The sequence below is a fragment of the Athene noctua genome, chromosome 17, assembly GCF_965140245.1.
Source record: "Athene noctua chromosome 17, bAthNoc1.hap1.1, whole genome shotgun sequence".
NCBI classification, from domain to species: domain Eukaryota; kingdom Metazoa; phylum Chordata; class Aves; order Strigiformes; family Strigidae; genus Athene; species Athene noctua.
The window spans coordinates 7,507,801-7,528,844 of record NC_134053.1 but is presented as its reverse complement, the minus strand read 5'-3'; the positions used below and the strand labels follow the sequence as shown (position 1 = coordinate 7,528,844).

Sequence of the window (21,044 nt, the reverse complement as noted above, 5' to 3'; positions counted from 1 at the left end):
CTGCTTAGGAACCTGAATGAAAGAAACATTCTGCCAAGAAAGGTGGAAAACTCAAAGATAAGGTGTGTGGTGTGTCATCTGAATCTCTTTCTCTCCTTATCCCTGTATATATACATTTATGTTTAGATGTTTATTTATAGTTATATTTTTGTATCTATGCATTTTTGTGTGAGTGTTTGTAGGTCAGTTGTCCTGAAGATCGGACTTGTTTTGCGCTCTGAAAACTGTTTCAAATATGACCTGATTGCATGTATACTGACCTTAAGGTGGGGGGAGGAAGATGTGTAAGGGAGAGGAAGACTTACCACATCACGTGCAGTACGTCAGTCTCGTGCTCATCCCTTTCTCCTTCACTTGCTCTTGATGAAGCCCCCGGGCAGCATCCTTCAGTTGTCTGTAAAGGGAAGGAGGGGGGTGCACCTGGCTGGAGAAATGGGTATTGGTGCCTGCTGGAGTTTTGCTGACAGAGTCACGCTCCTGGGGATCTCAGTGGAACAAAATAATCATAACTCGGAACTACAGCAAGTGAATTTCATTTCTGACCAGCATGTCCTCTGTTTCTGGTACCCCACCCCGTAGCAGGCACCTCCCGCTTCCATCCTGTGCCTCTCTGCCCTGGTAGCCACCCACACCTAGGTGCTGCAGCAGCAGGCGGGCAGCAGGGAGTGTTTACCACCATGCAGCTCCGCTCTCTCTCTTCCTCCCTTTCCCCAGGGCATTGCCCAGAGTAATGTGTCTCTCATATCTCCCTTGCTACAACATGCCATCAGGTAATTTCCACAAATCGACTACGCTCTACCTTTCTCCAGTGCAGAATCAATACTATTCTGTGCTGCATTTTAAGGTTTTAGCTGCAAAAAACGTTATCCTTTGAGTGCTGCTGTTGATTATAATTAATGCTTATAACATCCTCTGTTGTGTCAAAGAATATTCCACAGACCAATTGAGTTCTCTAACACCTTTGATGTGTTGGTAAAAAATAGGACACCTCTAATTTCTATTTTGTGATACCTTCCTTCTAAAAATATCACCGCTTTACTAGAAAGTGCATGACTTCAGGAAAAAAGGTCCTTTTATATGCAGCAGGTGTGGTTTAGGTTAATATATTTTATTCTGAAGCTGTGAAGTGCTAAGGGCATGCACCTTCTCATTTGCTGACCCTTGGCTACTAAGCAGTGTTTAAGACATGCTTTTACTCATACATCCATTTCTGACTTTCAAGGGAAGTCTTTGCTGCACTGTACTAAGAGTGGTAGATATACTGGAGTTTTTCAGTTACTGGAAAAAAACAGCGATGACAGCAAAGTGAGGGCCTCATGCTTTTTGGGGAGCAGATTTTTTAAAAAGTGTTTGCAATATGTCAGTGTAACACTGTAGTCCAGTATAAAATTATCTGCCTAAATGCTTAAAGTGCTTTTAAAAGTGAAATTTAGGCTTTCAGGCTGCTGAAGCAGTTCTCAGACTTTCACCCCATATTATTATGTATGCTTCACAGATGGAGAAACAGAGACAGAGGGAGGTGACTCACTGAAGACCAGATGAATGACAGAGCTGGGAATAGAGTCAGGGTCCCCCAGCTCACAGCACTGTTACCAGCTCACTGGGCTGTGCAATCGCATTACACTTAGTTTACAGCTGGGTCAGTCAAAGCCCAGGGAAGTCAAGGGCCGGGGCTTGATGAGGACTGAGTGCCCAAAACTCTGGTTGAACCTGTTGGAAATGTTGAACATGCACTATGCAGAAAATTCAACACTGTGCATCGTAGGCACAGAATCGAAGTTCTTCCATCGTGTCAGGATGTGGCCTGGGCAGAGTCACAGGCTTCTCAGTTCAGCTGCTGGGGTTGCAGCCGTGCTGCTGTGCAGGGGAGCAGTGGCTGCAGGCAGCCAAATTCTGGTAGAAAAAGGCACTGATGGTGGCAATTTTTGACTGCCTTCTCTGAAAAGCTGGATGCAGTTCCTTCTACCATTCCAATGCTATTGATGCTCATTCCTGAAAACATTTTTTTTCTGAATAAGCCATGAAAGTTTGTGGAATCTGGATTTGAATATATCTAATGAGAAGAAATAAAACCTAGAAGAGAGAGAGGGAGTTGCAAGGTAGTCCTCAGTGGCCTTCGTCTGTGAGTGATGATTATGTAGCTGCATCTAAAATGTATTTCCCACCCCCATTCAATTAACAAGTCAGTGTTTTAATGGACAGAGCCAACAGCTGCAAAAAATCCATCCCCCAGAGAGAGGGATTCCAGCACCTGAGAGCAGTCTGCAAAGCCTAGCGATACCATTGCTCATTAGGAAAGAAGGCGAGATGTCCTCATGGGAGCATCCTACTGCTGTAAGGAGCTGCCTCCAGAGGATTTGGGGTGGGCGACTGGAAAGAGAATGAGTCTAAGCCCACACTAGCAGCTCAGTTTTGAAAAGCAGTGATGCTCTAGCCTTAATCCAGTGAAGCCTGTATTTAAATGCATAGAAAGGAAGATGAAGAAAGTGTCATGTATCTCTTCCCCCACCTCCTTCCCTCTTCCATCATGGTTAACACTTAAGAATTACCTAAATATTCCCTAAAAGGCTTATTTCAGTTCAGAGCTACTGATTTCCATTCCCTTGGCTATGTCCTTCTAGACCAAATTTATTCTTTGGTAGCCGAAAATGTGGTTTTCAATGATAGAGGCTGTGACAGTGGGACATATATAGGATATGTCTGGTCCTGTGTACAGGAGAGCTCTCAGCCTTTTTAGGCAAGTCTGTCTTCAGGCATAGCTCTAGAAACTATAAGCAAGAAGATGCATTTTACCAAATAACTTGAATTTATAAATGCTATTCATCCTGCAAAGATCCTGGTGTATAAGTATATGGATCAACAAAAGATGGATGTGTCCAGCCAGGAGTACCCAGGACCATGCATGGTTTTCACAGAGCTCTGAGACCACTTCTGACTAGAGACTGATTAAACAGAAAGTCTTCACAAATAACAGCACCAAACAGAAAAGCACTGGAATTTCTTATACACACAGAGGTGGGACTGTGGGGTATGAGAGTGATGCAAGCACTGAGGGTGCTGGTGGTGACCCTGCTGCATTTTCTTGGTAGGGTTTGTGACATCTGGCCTCAGTTTCCTCCAGGTTTTTTGACTGAACGGGCACAGGGATCTGGCTGAGAGCCCCACTTCAGTCTGAGCTCATCTGTGAAAGCCAGATGTTTGCCTTTGTAATTGCCACTGAATCTCGTGCCTCCAGCTCACAATCCAGGGAACGCTTCTCACTCTGTAAGGGTGGAACGTGAGAGTTAATCAAGCTATTTCAACTTTGTCAGAAACAGGGCCTATCAAATGTGTTTCTGTCAACAGCTGCCTTTTTCAATTATGCAGAGAAAACATGAGAGGGATCGTGTGCACTGCAGTATAGTCTTGTAATGATCTGAGAGGTTGCAATGGCTTGCAAACTGAGAAAAAGTGCAAGGGAGAGATGCTGAAGTGGTACCAGTAATGTGAGTGCTACAGCAGAATCCATTACAGATAAGAAATAGCAGCACTTCAGCAAATGAACCTTTTCAAGGGTACCCAATAGTTCCTGCCATAGGTTAGACTGTGTTCTGCAATGTCAGGATATGCATTAGGCCCAGGAGCAAAGAATTGGTTTATTTAACCATACCTTGGCCGTTTGTTTGAAGCCTTTTTAACTTCCTGCTGTAGAAATGGTGAACTGCTGATGAGAAAAAGGACCTGATGTGATAACACTGTTCCAGCAGCCACCTGCTGCTCCCAGTGGGATCCACCAATACACGAGTAAAAATATGTGTTCATTTTCCCAGCCAGGGCAGTTTTCCACGTTTTCCACGTTTGTGGAAAACTGGCTCATGAATATGTTTCTCAGATGTTGTGGGCAAATACCTTGGAATAGCTTTTTGTACAAATTAAAGAAACATGAAGGTATCTGGGACAAGAGAGACTTCGTAGTGACAGTATAACATTAGTGCATTACAAAGGAAACTACTTAAAATAGGTTTTACACCTTTACCATCATTGTTTCTATAGGGCATTTTCATGGTGTGTATATATATAAGCTTGGGCCATAGATAGAACATTCTCTTTTCTACTAGAAAATAGAAAATTGGCATAAACTAGAATTTTCCTAATGTATTTTTACAATAGCACTGTTAGGAATGATGTATTTGCCAGATGGTCCAAAATCACATCCCTTTCAATGGAAGCTCATTCAGGTCAGCTCCAGAAGTGTTTAGTTTCTCAAATTATTTTACAGTTTTTCTGATTCAGCAGTCTGGTTTATTGGGATCCCACTGAAATGGGGGGGTATCTGTCCCCAGGGCCTGGGCACATCCTGTAGATCAGACTGCAGGATGACTACCCATGATCTTGCAGTAGGCACTTGTCCTAGTTTCAGCTGGGACAGAGTTAATTTTCCTCCTAGTAGCTGGTACAGTGCTGTGGTTTGGATTTAGTGTGTAAATAACGTTGATAACACACTGCTGTTTTAGTTGTTGCTAAGTAGTGCTTATCCTAAATTAAGGATTTTTTAATTTCCTGTGCTCTGTCAGCGAGGAGGTGCACAAGAAGCTGGGAGGGAGCATGGCCAGGACAGCTGACCCCAGCTAGCCAAAGGGCTATTCCACACCATGGGACGTCACACTCAGTATAGAAACTGGGGGGGTTGGCTGGGGGCGGATCGCTGCTCGGGCATCAGTCAGTGGTGGTCAGCAATTGCATTACTTGTCTTTCTTGGGTTTTATTTCTCTCTGTTATCTTTCTTTTCATTACGATGACTACTACTACTACTATTATTATTGTATTTTATTACATTTATTAAACTATTCTTATCTCAACCACTGAGTTCTACTACTCTTTTTTTTTTTTTTTTTTAAATTTTCCTCCCCATCTCACTGGGGTGAGTGAGCAAGCAGCTCTGTGGTGCTTAGCTGCTGGCTGGGCTTAAACCACAACAGCACTATGCAACCTGCAGCTGAATTGCAAGTCAAACATGAAGCTGCAGGCTCTTGTTGGTTTTCCACCTTAAATTTAGCCAATTTACATTTTTAAATTGTGGGCTTTAGTAGCAAAAGCTATGTCCTACCTTGAATTTTAAAGATACAGGTGTTGTGACGAGTATAGAGATTCAAAGAAAATGTGGACAAATGAAACCAGCTAAAGTCACTAATTTGTATTGCATTGAAATAATGCTTGTGTTCATATGGTAAATGATCTCAAAATTTGTTGTCATGTAGTGCTGCTCAGTGACAGGTTTCAGATTTCTGTGTGAAGGGGAGCAGAACCATAGTTTTGCTTGTAAAGAAGTTGATGCTCAGAGAAGGGAAATGATTTATCTGAAATCACCCAGTTGGTCAGTGGCAGATCTGAGGGCAGAGACTCTTCATCTGAAAATTCTTCCTTTCCTAAAGACTGACCTCAGGAACCATAGAAATGTTAATCATGGAACAGCTTCACAAAGGCTGAAATGTATCTGCTAGAGTTAACTCCAGGAGATCCCTCCCAAACTTTACACTATGGTTGGTCCATGGCCCTCAACATGCACTTACTTTTAATATGTGGGTAAGGGGACTCCTCATTTCTAACAAGGGTTATGGGGTTTTTTTTGTGTATTAATCTTCAGATAAAGTGTTGTCTACTTCTTGTTCTACTCTGTATGATGGTGAACTTCAGCTCCAGCACAGAAGTTGTATCTATAAAAACAGAAGAAAAACAGCCTGATGCTTCACTTACATGCATGGATTACTCGACTTCAGATCTTGTGTCTGTCTCATAGACAGCTGGTCCAAGTGTGTCTGGCAGTGTGCTAGTTATTTGGGTGGCTCTGGTCCCACGAGGTCCTCTGTCTGTTGGGGCATGAAGTGCAATGTGACTGCACACTAATAGATAAAACTAAAATGTCAACTTGAAGACTAAGAACTGTCTGTGTAGATTTGTTATGAGGTGGGCTCTGTAGAAGCTAATAAATGACTTAATTTTTTGCTTTAATCTCTCTGTAGGACACCAGCCATGATTGGATGCTCGTTTGTAGTGGACCGAGAGTATTTTGGTGAGATCGGCTTGCTTGACCCTGGTATGGAGGTTTATGGAGGAGAAAACATTGAATTAGGCATGAGGGTGAGTAACGAAGAAGAGACTTTGTGCCATGCCCATTTGCAAAGAAAGACGGGGAGCCTGTGGCCCAACAGAAGTGCTGTCTGACTGATAGGCTATTACACTGAAGTAATTGATACTGCAACACTATCTGGAACTGACAGTCCCAGTAAATGAATGTTCCTGGCCTTACTGGCCTTGAGAGAACTGATAACAGTCAGAAATATGGTGTATTGTTTTATTCTGTCAGTGTCTGGACCCAGTGAGACAGATTTTCCCCTTTCCCAGTAGTTCTGCTTGTGCAAACAGCTACACTAAGTCTTTATGTGTTCATTGCACCTAGGTGATGTTGCATGCTTGTGCCCTAGCAGACATAGTACCAGCAGAAAACTAAAGCCAGGCTGGTAGAAGTCAGTTCTACACACCATGCGTGATGAATGCTGTGGTATTTTACAACTTTGCGGGTCCTCCTTATAGAATAAGAACTACAGGGTTACAAGTATTCGATCCTGTCGTATGGGTCACTGCAAAGTGTGGACAGATGACTTCAGGACAGCATGGGTCTGCCCCGTGCTTCTGGACCTGTAGGAGTTTTGATACTTGTGATCCTTTGCCCTTGTTTTCAAGGTGGCGCTTGCCAGCAAGTCCTTCTGAAGCCCAGGAACATGTCTTTGCTTGGTACTTGAAAATTAGGCCACTTAATGTTGCATGAACACAGTTTCCTCATTATAAAGCTGACTGTTTAATTATTTTCCCCTTACTCTTTATTCCCTGCTTCACAGTAACACGTCCCTGGTGCATGTAATGTGCTCATTAAAGCATATATTCTGCTCATGGTGAAACACTGAACATCAAATTAGTCCATTCTTTATCTGATTTTTTTTCTAAAATGGCTACAAACTCCTTCACACCAGTGGGCTGAGGAAGAAGGTCATTGCAGCAAGAGTTTATTTTCACATATGGGTGTGTATTTATTATTCCGGCATCACAAGAGGGATAGGGTTGGTAATGGGACTGTGTGAATACACTGCGTATACCTAAAGGTTCAGAATTCACATAGGGGATGGAAAAACTGCTACCACAAATCATCCAATTTTCCTTAAGAGGGTCAGGCTATTACCAGGATTGTGTGAGCTTTCCTTTATCATTGTGCAGGGCTTTGAGCTGTTTGAAACTTTTTCCACATGGCTGCTTCCAGAATAGATTGAATGCTCTGGCAAAACTCTGGCATAGTTGATGAATAAACCTCCTACGAAATCTGAAAGCTGTCGCTCTTCCTTAGATGAGAAGAACTTGCTGAGTACGATTAGAGCTCCTAGTAAACAGAGGCAAAGGTTTTAATAGGATTATGAAATGGCACTTCCTTGAAGAGACGAGGATTTGAAGTGAGTGAGGACAGGTTTTCAGGGGTAGGGAATCTGTTAAAGTCTGCAGAAACCAGCTCTCATTCTTTGGGGTTGGGTTTTTTTAGTCAGGAGTTTTTTGACCTATAAAGAATAATTAACCTTACTGTTTGACAAAGGTTTTATGAACGTACAGGAGTATGAGTTCATTGTGAAATAAGCTGCATGTCCATAGTATGGATCTGTTGCTCTGTGTTTGCAGCCTGGATCTAGCATGGTAAGTAATGTACAGTGTCGGCCTCCTAATTTGCAAGTCCTCCACATGATCCCTCCTGTGTGTCTTTGAGAGCTGTCAGAAACCAGCAGTATGAAAATGCACAGGAACCTTCTCCCTTCCCTCTAGGGTATTTATAAAATCATTGTGAATTTACAAAGTTGTTTTTTTTTTTTTTAGCTCCAGAATTTCAAAGTAAATTGCAAAAATTCACTCCTTTCCCAAGGCCTGGTGCAGTGACCCATGTGGGGATATTTGGCATATCCCCTACACCTGCACAGAGGGATGCTGTTGCCCCTGTGTGACTCTGCTTGTGTGGAGCAATGAAAGACAGAAAAGGGAAGGAATAAATGAATGAATGAATGAATGAATGAATGAATGAATGAATAAAGAGCAAGAAATAATATAATAATAAATAATAAAATGGTAGGGAAGTTGTGGCACACATTTGGCTGAAAACAGTCCCTATTTAAAATAGCTGTAACAATAATCCTTTAAACTTTTTTGAAAATTATCACGTTATTGCTAGAAGAAAAAGGATTAGGCTTGGAGTGTCTGAATTAGATTACATTGCATCTAATGAGTCATTTAAATTGTTTTAATAAAGTGAAATTGGGAAAGTTAGTGAAACAAATGAGCTGATTTGGGAGGACACTGTTTGATAACCCAGCTAATCCCCCTTAAATCTAGTGTTTATTAAAAAATCATCATCTTGGGTATTCCACTATTGGTTTTCCCTTTTCTAAATTCCATAGATGGAAATATTTAAATAATTAATCTAAGTGATTTTCTGTATTGAGTAAGCAGTGCATAAACTGATGGGAGCGGGAGCTACCACATCTGTTGAAAATATTTGGGGCTCTGCAGCTCTTTTTAAACTCGTATTCTTTTTTGTGTAAACTTTGTATTGGTTAGAGCTGTGACACTCTCCTAATGGGACAGCTTTGCAGTGAAGGCAATGTCTGTTTGCCAGGGAGATTCTGGTTTGGTTGAGAAAAAGAACCAGCTGTTCTGGGAAATAAAAGGGAGATGGACATGATTGCAGGCTTGTGATAGTAAGGAAATAGATGGACACTTACATATATCATCTTGCACTATATTTTTCAACGATGACAGTTTCACCACAAGATGGATAAATACAGGACTGAATGCTGTTATGGACAAACGGTGCTATTCTCTTAGTGTTCACCAACCAGCTACTGAAGCTGATGGGAACTGTCTGTGAGCACCTAAAAGCTGATTTTGGCCAGGCATTTACCAAGTCAAATCAGTGCTGTCCTGTATGGATGAGGTGCCCTTCACAAATACAGGCAACTTGGCTTGTTAGCTGCATTCAGGCAAGCACCACACCACTGCTCTGCCTCCTTCTGTGTGCGTGGATCCAGTGAGCAGTACATAACCCTGTTTTCATTTCAGCTCTGGTTCAGCTGTCCTTTTCCCGACCTGGAGGCAGAGATAAAGAAAAGCGATGGTACTTTCTCCTGCAGCAAAACTGTGGGTGTAACTGTGCCTGAAGAAGACACCCTAAACTCAGGGTAGATCATCTTTGCTGTTCCTGGACATCAAATAGTATCTCTGACCTGTAGTACAGAGAGATGTCCCAATAATAAGAAAAATTCAAGCAATGCTTGCATGTAGAGGAAGACAGGGATCCCTTTAATTGAAGGTCCTAAATTATGACCCTGTAAGAAACTGCATGGTTGGCGGCATCATGCAAGTTCCCTTCCTAGTGAGAGCTACCAGCACGATTATTTAGAAAGGATCATATAAACATTAAAAGCCTAGTTTATGATTTGACCTAATACAAGCCATTTATGATGCATCTTTTTATTGTGAATCATTAATCATTGCACTAAGAATCTCCCTCTTCCTCTGGTGCTCTGGAGATAAGGTGAATGAATTGCTGCTCTTTTTATTTTGTACCCATCAACTGTAATGGTGGGTGGGAAGAGATCAAACGTTTATTTTAAAGGATGCTCCTAGTACAAATTAAATTCTGCTTCCACCATTAAGAACCCAAACAAATTGAACAAAAGATATGTGGCCTCATTGACAAGCGAAAAAAACCCACTTTGTTATGGCCAGCATCAACTGGCTGTACTACTTTATTCTCAAGAGCACTGTGATATACCTCAAAGGAGGGAATCTGCATCAGTTAATGAATTCTTAGAGGTGCTAACCCAGAGATTTGAAGAAACACAAAATCAAAACAACAAACACCCCCTTCTCCCCAAACTAATGACTTACTCAATCTGAGATTTCTTAAAGAAACCTAGTGTTTAAGAGGTCCTGGCCAGAGAAATCAATTAGAGCTGTCCCTAGGTACCAGTGTGACAAGTTAACTCTATGGTCAATTCAAGTGATGGCTTAGTTCTCCAGCAGAGCTTAGGATCCTTAAGGTTAGTTGTAACCTTGGGTTGTGCAGAAGTGTCAGAGGTAACTTTGGCCAGTTTTACAACTGGCAGTGGCATGGCCCTGGGAACACACAGTTCATCAGGATTGAAAAGAATTGTCTGAAACCAGGATAAAAGTTCAGACCATTTGTGCTCTCTGCTGTGTGATTACATTGCTAATGGTGGCCAAGCTGCCTAGCTGAAAGCAGGCATGGGTTGTGTACATAGCAATGCAGTCCCACCTCTGGGTTTTCCAGAAATACTGTGTGTACTCTAAAAAGATAATGATGCAGATTCACTGAAAACTCTTTATGAGGAAATAAAACTTGTTACCTAACGGACTTTCATACACAAGCAAATCATTATACTTTCCAAGCTATATGGCCCAGCTTTACTTTCTTTAAAAACAGATGAACTACATTTTCTCTGAACAGAAATGATAATGGTGGATTGTGGAGTAGTGAATTCTTGACTTGATTTTATTACATTTAGCTAAGGAGATTTAGATTCCTTTGAACAGTCAGTGTTTTAAATGCAGATTCTAGGCTGGTATGCTGTAATAAAAATGTCACAAGGTTTATGTATAGCAAAGTTTAATTCTGAATTCTGGCCAATGGTTTTTACTCTGTGCAATTCATGAGGCCAGGCCCCTACTCTTAGAACTAAGAGGTAAGTAGGAACCCCATTCTATAGAGTTTCTCAAAATTTCAGGGGTTTTTTTCCCACATGCTGTGGTAAAATACAAGTGAAAATTGTACAAAAATGCAGGTTAATCAAAATGTCTTATTTTGGTAAATCCAAAAGTACTTCATTTCTATTCTGACCTTTCACAAGCTGTAATTTTTAGTATAAATTAATTCAGCTTAAAATGAAAAGTTTGAAAAGAAAGCCTTTCAGTTAGAAGACGTGTAATCACTTGAAATATGTTAACAAAAATTCACAATTTCTGACATCTAAAAATGTAGTGCACTCTGTCCTTAGACATGCCTATTCGCACTGGGGTGCAATAAATCAGTGTTTTCAGCATGAAGTTAAATGCTATTAAAATGTTTCTGACCAGTTCTACAGTGAACTCTGCAGTGTCTAAGCAAAATCCTAATAAGTGATGTAATCTACTGTTATTGGAAATTGCCCCATTGCCCAGGTTGCAAAGATCTCTGTGATAAATTTCCTAGGTCTCACCCTGTACATAAACTGTGTAAGTAAGGCTGTCCTCTTTTCCATCTCTAGTTTAATTTAGTGTTTTTATAGGCATTTCCTAAGGTAAAAGAATGTTAAGCTTGTAAAGTCAAGCATTAAGAAATGATAAAATGATTTATTTTGTGGTGCCTGGATTACCTTAATTCACGGCTCCTTTCCCTCTTCAAAACAGGGATTGGAATAGTCTGTTCTGTGGTGATGTGCATATACGATGAATCAGGTCCTCTGCCCATCTAAATGTTCAGGATCTTTTAATTCCAGCAGAGTTTCATTGATTCAAACAGGATGAGATTCAGCTTGACATTCGTGTATAGCAATAATGTGTTCTGTCTGGAAAAGGAGACAAACTTAGTTGTACGTGGAGTTGGTCATGCAGGCATTAAATCCCAGACTGCTGAACCCTGGAGTGTCCGAAGTCACCGCGAGTCACTGCTGCCCGCATTGCCAACGTGTGCAGCTGCCAGTCCCGACGGGCCACGCGGGGCAGCGACTGCATTAACAGCTTGGAGAAAGCTGGCAGCAGCCCTGCCGACTCTGGTCCTGTCCCCGTGGCTGTATCCTCCCAGTAACTGGTGCTTGTACCTCCGTGCAGTGAACCAGAGAGATGCAGTGCTGTCAGCAAACAAGAAAACCGTGAAAAAACAGATGAAGAGGACAGGCTGAATTCCAGTGTGACAACCAGTGCCTGGTGCCAGGTTTCAAATGTCTGACATCAACCATGTTTCAAACCGGAGGATTTTCTCTGTAAAGGGTCTTCCCACACATGAAAGAGAAGATTGTGAAAACAGTGTAAAGGAAAGTCAAACAGCTAAAAGATGGCCCTTGACTCATTCCGGCTAAGTTAGAGCACTTGGGTCTTTCTCTGACCAGATCTTTTATATAGTCTTAACTGTACTCTAAATGGGATGCACGATCTTGTTTCTGGGGAGATAATCCAGCTCCCTACCTGTCTACAATTTCTTTGAACCATAGTGTGTTTTTCCTTTTTTTTCCTTTTTATTAAATTGAAGATAACTGTAACCTTGAATGGAAAACAATGTTTTCATCAGAACATAGTGCAATGGTGCTCTAGCATGAAATTGCCAGCAAACTACAGGACTAGAGCTTGTGAATACCGTTAAAAACACTCTCTAAAGCAGGAGCATTGGAAATAGCTCAGAAAAGAGCATCTGGCCATTTGGCTTCAATATCACATCATGCTCCATCGAGTGTAACATTTTATGTTACAAACTCTTTCATGTACTAGGACATTATAAAAGCTCAAGGCTGGAAATTTCAGAGAGAGATCAACAGTGAAAGAACTGAGGAAAGAAAATGCTTCCTTAGCCTTTTTTGCTTTCTTCTCAGCCACTTTCCTGCTGGTTTAATCTAAATCTAACACAGTTTCCCATGCAGTGGCAAGTGTGAACTGAAAGAGAGAGAGGAAAGATGCAGAGAAGATGAGTGTGCTAATTGTGTTGAGATTGAAATAGGTTTCACTTGTCTAATGATGAGACTGAACCAAAAGCCTAGAGATGAGCTACAGCTGGTCAGAAACTTTCTGATACAACATATTTTCTATTGCAAAATAACAACTCATCCAGAACTCTGAATGTTCTGTAGAACTCTAAAATTTGATGCTGATTACTAAAAGCCTGGCCTGGGCTGTTGTGTACCCAGAGGTACCCAGCTGTCAGTCCTTAGCCAGGTCCCAACACACCTGGCAAAAGGTTTTTCTGAGTTTCTTGGAACCATTTTGAATTTTTTTCAGAACTCTTAAAAAAAACCCCAAATGTCAATCAATGGAAAACATTGCCTTTCCACTCAAAAAATAAAATGCAAAAGTATTTCAGGATACCAGCTGTTCCTAGAGCAGGGAAATGCCCATTTTCTAATCGACCTTTTGATTAGCTCCCCGGGTGGTTTTTGTTTTTCTGGGGATGAGTTTTAATCTGTCTCTCTAGGAAGTATAGAGGGCTCTTAGGATGGTAGGAGTCTTTTCAGCATGGGCTTCTGCAGTTGGAGCAAAGCCTTGGTTTGGGCCAGTGTCCTGTGTGGAGGTCCCTGACCCAGACCAGCAGCCTGGGTAAGTCCTGAGGAGCAGGCAGGGGATGTCAGACCCACAGCCTAAACTGTTTTCTGTGGCTGCGGCAAGGGCTCCTACGTGTGGTTGTGTTGCTGGAGGGTTTTCCCAGGTGCCATCCTTTAGGCAGACTATCTCATTTGGGAAAACATACTTCAGCCTTAGAGGTGAGCTGTCAGATTTATAGGATCCTCCAGGCTTGAGTGCAGGGTCTGGAGGTGGGAATGCAGGCATTGAAATATATAACTTGCCATCTGTTGTTGAGGTGTTGTCTTTGTAGGAAAATGTACGTCACCATTATTTATGATGTTAAACAGAGCCATATAAATCCATACCACTGGTGTGTGGTTCTTGTCACGGCAGCATGAGGAAAACAGAGCTGGTCTTTGATGAGTTGTGGATTTGGAGGGGGAAGTGTTGTGGGTTTTAGGTTTGTTTGGCTTTGTTCTAATTCTGCCTGAAAAACTTTGGGAGGCAATATGATGTTTTTAACTGTATCTTTTGCAGTCTGCTAAAGAAATGTCTAACAAACTAATAATTATACTTGCAATAGTATTGCCTGAATAGAGCAAAGCATGTTGAGCTGACCTGTGTGACAGATACCTCTGAGCTGAAGAGCAGGAATACGGAAGGAATAATGCAAGCACCTGTGTTGTTGAATAAAGATTCTCTCCTTGGTGCCAAAAAATTATGTCATTATCTGTGTTGTATGTAATACACAGGAATAAAGCAACTTAACACTGTCCAGAAAAGAGACAAACTCTTTTCTGTTGAAGGCAGCAGAACATTTGCCACCAATGAGAGTTTTTTAATGCAAAGTCTTCTCCAAATTCGCTTTTAATGGCCTGCATGGTGCAATGGGAACATTCACAACAAAGGAGCCCCCAGACAGGGCAGCTGTGCTGTATCACAAGGTCAAGCATTTGACTGGGGAATACTCACCAGCTGATCTTGAGGATTCTGTGTCCTACCCTTTCTTTTCATTTTGCCCATCTGCAATTGGCAATAATAATATTAACTGTATAGTAGGCAGAACACTACCAGGAGCGGTGAAGTTGTAATCTCTAGAGTGACAGAAAATGTCCTCTGAAGGGAGTGCAGATGAGCTCTTACTATTTGTTTTGCAGTTAATGTTTCAGAAAGGCACAGTTGGCCAGGAACCTTGCAGGAAGGTGACAGGGAGAGACAGTTTCTCCCCCAGAGAGCTCACAGAGGAATGACACCTGGTATAGAGGGGCTGAAACGAGACAAAGGGAAAAAGATCCCTGTTCAGCTGAGCACAGACAGAAAATACACAGATGTGAGTGTCTGTGGCAGTCCTTAGCGCAGAGTCAGAACAGGGAGCAGATGAGCAGTTCACCTGTTGCCACCTAATCTTCCTCCTGCAAGTAAACACTAAAATATTTTCCCAAGCTTGCCTCAGTTTTGTGATCTCTTCCTTTTTGGTACTGGTGGCAGTGAGCATTTACTTGCAGTCATGTTTTAGAAGGATACCAGTCATCAGTTGTCCAAACAAAAAAAACCTCAACCCAACCAACCAAAAAAAAAACCCCACAAAAAAAAAATTGCTCATACTGCAGAGGTATATAATTTCCTTCAATTCAGTGTCCTTTAAAAGCTTTGGGGCTATGTTTCATAACAGTATTTTGGGACATGATGTGTGCAGTAATGTGCCTTTAGATCATATTGGCTGCCAGGAGCTGGAAACTTGATGACACCCATTTGCCACATTCATTCTGTACTCTTCTTTCATCGTTATTGTGGAGATAAATTCCTGCTTTGTTCCTGCACAAATAAATTAAGTCATTTTAGTATGGAAGGAAGGAAATGAAAAGAAAAATTCCAATAAAATATTTCAAGTCTCTCTTTAAGAGTTCCAAGATGCTCTCTCTCAAATTTTGTTTCCTACATAGGAAAAATAGGGAAACAGGTTGGCTGCAATGCTTTATTACCATTTTTATTGTAACTTTACATAGCTCCATATGTAGTTTCACTGCTTCCATGCTGCAGCTAGTCTAGATCCATGAAGACAAATTACCTTTGCATCCTCATATGTCGTTGTTTCTCTTCCATGAACATCGGGTTACCTTGCATGGCCATGTTAGACTATATCAGTGTTAGACTTATATCTATAACGTGCACAAATGCATTGGTCAAAATGCCAATTGCTTTCCATTGGTAACTTTCTTCCAACGTAACAGAAAGGTGGTAGCTGTTTGAAAGAAAGGAAAAACAAACACAAAATCTGCTATTTCTATGTGTATTCTAGGCTTAGAAAAGGCAGATCTCACTGAAAAAACATATTTAATATGACATACAGAATTTATAGCATGAGAAATGCAGCCAAGGAGAACCCAGAGAAGCACCAAAATACATCTGAAAAACCTGTGTGAGGTGCAACTGTGTATTACATATTTAAGTGTTTTGATTATAAAAAAATAGTCTACTTGCATGTTTCAGTAAAACTGTAGCTGCCTATTTCTCCCTAAAATGCCACTTAGATTTTCTCTGCATCTCTAATAGCATGTCTTTTACACAAATATCTTCCTATCAGCAGAAAAACAATTCAATAACTTCAAAGCATGCCCATAATTCCTAGCACCTTCTGGGGGAGCAGGTAAATAAGTATGCCTCCATTTAACCAAGGGGAAACTGAGGCAGAAAGAGCTAATGATGTCCTCACAGGACGTTTGAGAGTCATTTGATGGCAGAGCCCAGGCTGAAACTATTTTAAATAGACTTTATCACATTTCCCTAATTGTTCTGAATTCAAAGCCTGAAATGATTACTGGAGGTTACAGCATACTTTAAAAGAACTGTAGTTAAAATTCCTATGTTCCTTTAGGGCATGATTGAGTGAGGAGAGGATAAGGGTGATGGACTTCAAGAGGAATAAGCAAATTCTAAAGCCTCTTTCCTGAGTAGCAGTGCGAGAGCACATTCAAAGCAGTTCTCCTGAGATCTTCTTTTGCTGTTCCTGTCTCCAGTTGATCTTTCCATGTTGTGCTGGCAGGTGCCTTGTGAGTTGCAGAGTTTCTGATATATCTTCTGCATTGCCCTTTGTAGCTGGATCACCAGCCACTGTCTCTGTTCCCAGCCCAGGGTGAGAAGGTGGTGGTATTTTCTGTCTCTTGCTTTGCCTCCTCTTACTCACAAGTGGCCCACGTGGGGCCAGTCTGGCAGCAGTCTGCTGAGGACAGCTTAAGGTGTCCTACTTGTGCTGCAGCAGGCAGACATATGTCATAATCCTTCTTTGCTCCTTTCCCTCACCTTTTTCCCCTCAGCAAGAAATTAATTGACTCCTGAGCAGTTGTACTGCAGGAACGTGGAGGTACAAGCTGCACCGGTGCGTGTGCTGGATTGACGGGTGGGTCTGTGACCACTGCGTTGTTAGTGATGCCAGATTCTCTACCCCTCTGTGGTTCAGCCTTTGGGCTCTTGGTCCGAGTGTTTGTTGCCCTGATGTTTTGCCTTTAGCCCAGAGGTGCTGACCTGCCAGACCCAGCGAGCCTCAGAGAGCTGCTGACAAGTTCAGCTCCAGTTAGCTGCAGTTCAAGGTCAAATGGGACTTTAAAATATGAATAAATGTCAGGGCTTGCTGGCACATCGATCTCAGTCTTTTTGATTACTGCCAGATCGCATGAATAAATTAGCCTTGACAGGTGCGATAAATTGTATAGACTACTGATCTCAAACAGTAAATGTTAAAGAAGGACGTGGGAGGCCTGGGGGGGAAAATATCCTCTGCAGATGCTTGTATTAAATGAGGTGAGTTTTGATACAGTGCTCAGGGGGTGATCTTCAGGCAGGAGGAGGCCTTTTGTTCATTTGAGATTCTGTGTGCCAAGCTGGGGCACATCTCCTACTGAAGTATTGATTTCCTTTGTCAGGAGGAGTTTGGGTTACCATGCGTTATGAAGCAGGAGAGCTTCGACTGCCTTTTCCACCAGCAGCCCTACCCATCCAGGGTGGCTTTCAAATGGCTTGATCTCAGGCCTTGCGATTCCCAAGAGCGGACATAGGCAGGGAGATCTCTAATAAAACAAAACAGAAGTAAAGGGCATTGGAAGTAGCTCTTCATGTGCTGTAATACTGTACTGAACAGTTTCAAGCCATGACTTGTTTGCACGTCAGATCTTTGCTTTGCAGGGATTTTTTACTTGGAAATCAACACAGATATTTAGAGAAACCCGCATGACTTACAGTACATGCTTTCTTCTCTATGATTTCCTGTATAACATAACTGAGATTCTTTGTTTCCCTCCTACACATAAATGCTAGCAATATCAATCACTGATGAATTATTTTATTTTTTTTTAAATAAGGAATTGTTATCTTTTGTTGATTGCTAAATGAGCACGTGAAAAGAATTTGCAGATAGGGTGTTTTTTCTGATACTACTTCATTTATCTCTATCTAATAACTTCCAGTTTTCTTAAATCTAGAATAAAATATTACAGTGCTCTCCAATATAAGACACATCATGATGAAAGCCAGACTTTTTGTCACAAACATGTAGACTTGTTCTTTTCTATGTACTGTTATCCCCTTAATTAATCATGCCCTCTTTCTGCAGTATCATACGCACATTCTGTCTCCCCATCTTGATAACTCATCTGTGTGTTTGTCTGTGTAAGTCTGTGTATACATATTTATATGTAGGTAGAGGTCATGGACTAGTGCTCATTTTGGGCCTTTCCTTCTCTCAGGGCTTCTGTGAAGTAGTTGGATTTTTGCTGAGACACTGAACTTCATAGAGGGGTTCATCAAAAATGCACAATTTCAGAGGCTTTTTTTTTTTTTCTCCAAAAGCTGGAATGTATGGAAGTGCTATATTTTGTAGCAAAAGGATTAAAGGGAGAAGCTTTGTTTTGGCTTCAATCAATTTTGCAAAATGAAAGCAGAGCAGAGTCTTTAAATGAGGTAGTTTTAAAATTTTTATTGTGAACATTCTGCATAGCTCCAATTGTCTTAACTATAAATATACAACCATTGCTTTTGCATGTAAATTGTCTCATTAATATACATAATCAATAGCATATGTATAATTTAAAAGGGACGGACTATAAAAAATTTGTTGTTTATGTGCTAAACTGTTTGGGTGCTGTGATGAACTCGTACACCCTCGTATACGTGTAGTGTTAGAATGGAACAGGTTTTTTACAAGAATGGATTTTTACTTATACAGAAATCTCTTTATCTATGTAGAAATAGGGTAGTATAGACAGAGGCTGAGAGAGAGAAGGCTGGGAAAGAGAAAGGGCCTTTCCTGTTACAAGAGCTTCACCAGATGGATGGTATCCATCACACACCGTGTGTGTGATCGGGGTGTTAAGAACAGCGATGAGAAAAAGAAGGTAAAGTGGGGTGTGTTGACAGAAAGAAGGGTCAGCCCCAGTGCTCAGTGGTAAGAAGCAAACTGCCTAGTAAGAAGGATTTTGAGAATGGTATAGAAGTGCTTGAAAGATTAGCCAATGCAGGCAGGTGGCTTCAAGCCTCAAAATGTGTGCTTTTCTGATTACTGGTATTATAGAAAAAAAATAAATGTTTACAAAGCAGTCAGGAAGAGGATGAAGATTATATTTTGAGGGCCAGAGAAGTATTGTGCTAGACTTAGGAATTGGGCAAAGCAGCTGTTAAAGTAAATAGATAAGAGAAAAGCATTAGTATTTCTATAACTGAGGCTTCTTGAACACATGCCAGATGAAATGAGGAGGGATTTGCTCCTAAGAGTCAAAGCATCTTCAGTCAAAAAGGCTGCACAGATTAGTAAGGATATTTTTTTGCATGCCTGCAAAAGAGCTGCTCAGTATTTTTGCTCACACTGTCCATTGTTTTCAGATCTTGTAAACATTAATTCTGAAATGGTAAACCTTTAAATCTCTACCATAAGTAATCCAAAAGATGGACCCTCAGAGACTATTTTGTGCCATACAGTACTATTGTGAAAATGGATTCACATGATAAATTACAGCTGTGTGATTTGTATATATTTCACCTCTCTGCTCTCTCCCCAGTAATCCACCTGTCCTACCAAAATGCCATTTTCTTGGTAGATTTAAATTTCACTTACATTTAATTTTTGCCTTCTAAAGCATTTTGCCAATTGTTCTGTGTCATTTGAGAGTAGTCTGGGACTTTCTGCAAACTTTACTACAATACAAAACAAATAACGTACCTTTTTAGCACTGTGACAAATTCTTTAAAGCATCCACAAAAAATAAGACATACTTATCCTCATTGCAGATGCTTTTTATTTTTTTTTTCTTCTTTATAGTAAATACAAATAGATCAGAATTTATTACTTAAAAAAAGGCATATCAGTCCAAAAAAAAAATGTTGCCTCCATCAAATGAACAACCAGACCAGGAAAGACAACTGAATTTTTCTCTCAGCTTGCATATTGTCTACCTTGTACAGAAACGTGATCACTGAAACACATTTTCCTGTACAACAGAGACAGCAGCAGTTAATGCATATCTGTTAGGTATGATCCGCTATGGGTTTTTGTTAAAATATCACCTTCAGTAACTAATTCTTCTACAGACCTGGATCTAATTGTATCAGCTATTAAATATAGTTTATGCAATCAGGTGTCAGCTCTCTAATAGACCCATGCAAAATCTTTGTCAGCTGTTCATTTGTAAAGATCTAGTTTGACCTAGCAATTAGGAACTGGTTATCATACAGTATGTCTTGAAATTTTACTCAAAATTAGATTTCAAACTCCCAAAGCAGAGTGCCCTTAAGTAGGGACAACACCCCCAGAAAACATGTGGGAATAGAAATTCAGAAAGCAAATCAGGTTGTTTTATACTCAGCTACTTGTTGCAGGCATCACTACCCTAAGTTTTAGCATGAATCCATGTTTGTTTGCAAAGATGGGCAGTTGCTTTAAGATCTGCTGTGTGTGGAGCTGGATATATCACCCACCTCCAAAGTCATCCCTTTGAGAACAGGCTATGGATCTTGACCATCTTTCTTTGTCAGACTGAAATCTTACCCGTGCCTGGAATTCTGTCTTTGGGGTTCAGCATGTCCAGCAACTTGACAATACTGCATTTATTTTCTCAGTCAACTGTAGTAAACTATTGTGTATTGAACTAATAGTTCAGTGTTATTTGAACTGTCTCCATCATCTTAGAAATTCTGTTAGCTGATTATTCAGTTCACTGCATATGCTGCTTTCCTTTGTGTCGCCTCCCTTGATGTCTGTGACATATGAATTACGAGGGCGGGGAATAACCATAGTCAGGCCTAACCTAAAAAAAAAAAAAAAAAGGAAAGAAAATAGCTGATAGAAATCTTAAAAAAGAACAAACAAAAACCCCAGAAAACCTCTAGATGAGAAACCGCTGGAGAAGTGAATGAGATAAAGCAAACAAGAAACAAGCATTTGGAGGTAGTGATTAACACAGGCGGCTGTGGACTGAGACCTGCTGAAATGTGGGCATTTCACAACGTGCCAGAAGGCAACTTAACGATATCCAGGGCACTGTAATTAATAAATTTTGGGGGGAGGGGTGCAGAATGGGACATGTCAAACCAAGCTTTGACAGGTGTCTCCTGAAAGAATAGGGCAGGTCTTGGCAGAGTCAGTTTTGAAACCACCCATGGTTGTACCAGCTGCTTGGAATGAACTTACCTGTCCCTGGAGGGGAGGGAGGTTTGGCTCATAG

General features: G+C 41.1%; 1 protein-coding gene across 2 annotated transcripts in view; it reads left to right on the top strand.

Annotated features, from left to right (window-relative positions):
• The window catches only part of GALNT9 (polypeptide N-acetylgalactosaminyltransferase 9), a 154,947-nt gene that overhangs the window by 74,394 nt on the left and 59,509 nt on the right, over positions 1-21,044 (top strand). For both annotated transcript variants that reach the window (XM_074921392.1, XM_074921393.1), the window contains exon 6: positions 6,000-6,117. In XM_074921392.1, coding sequence (XP_074777493.1) covers positions 6,000-6,117 — 118 coding nt within the window. The remainder of the gene's footprint in view (positions 1-5,999; positions 6,118-21,044) is intronic.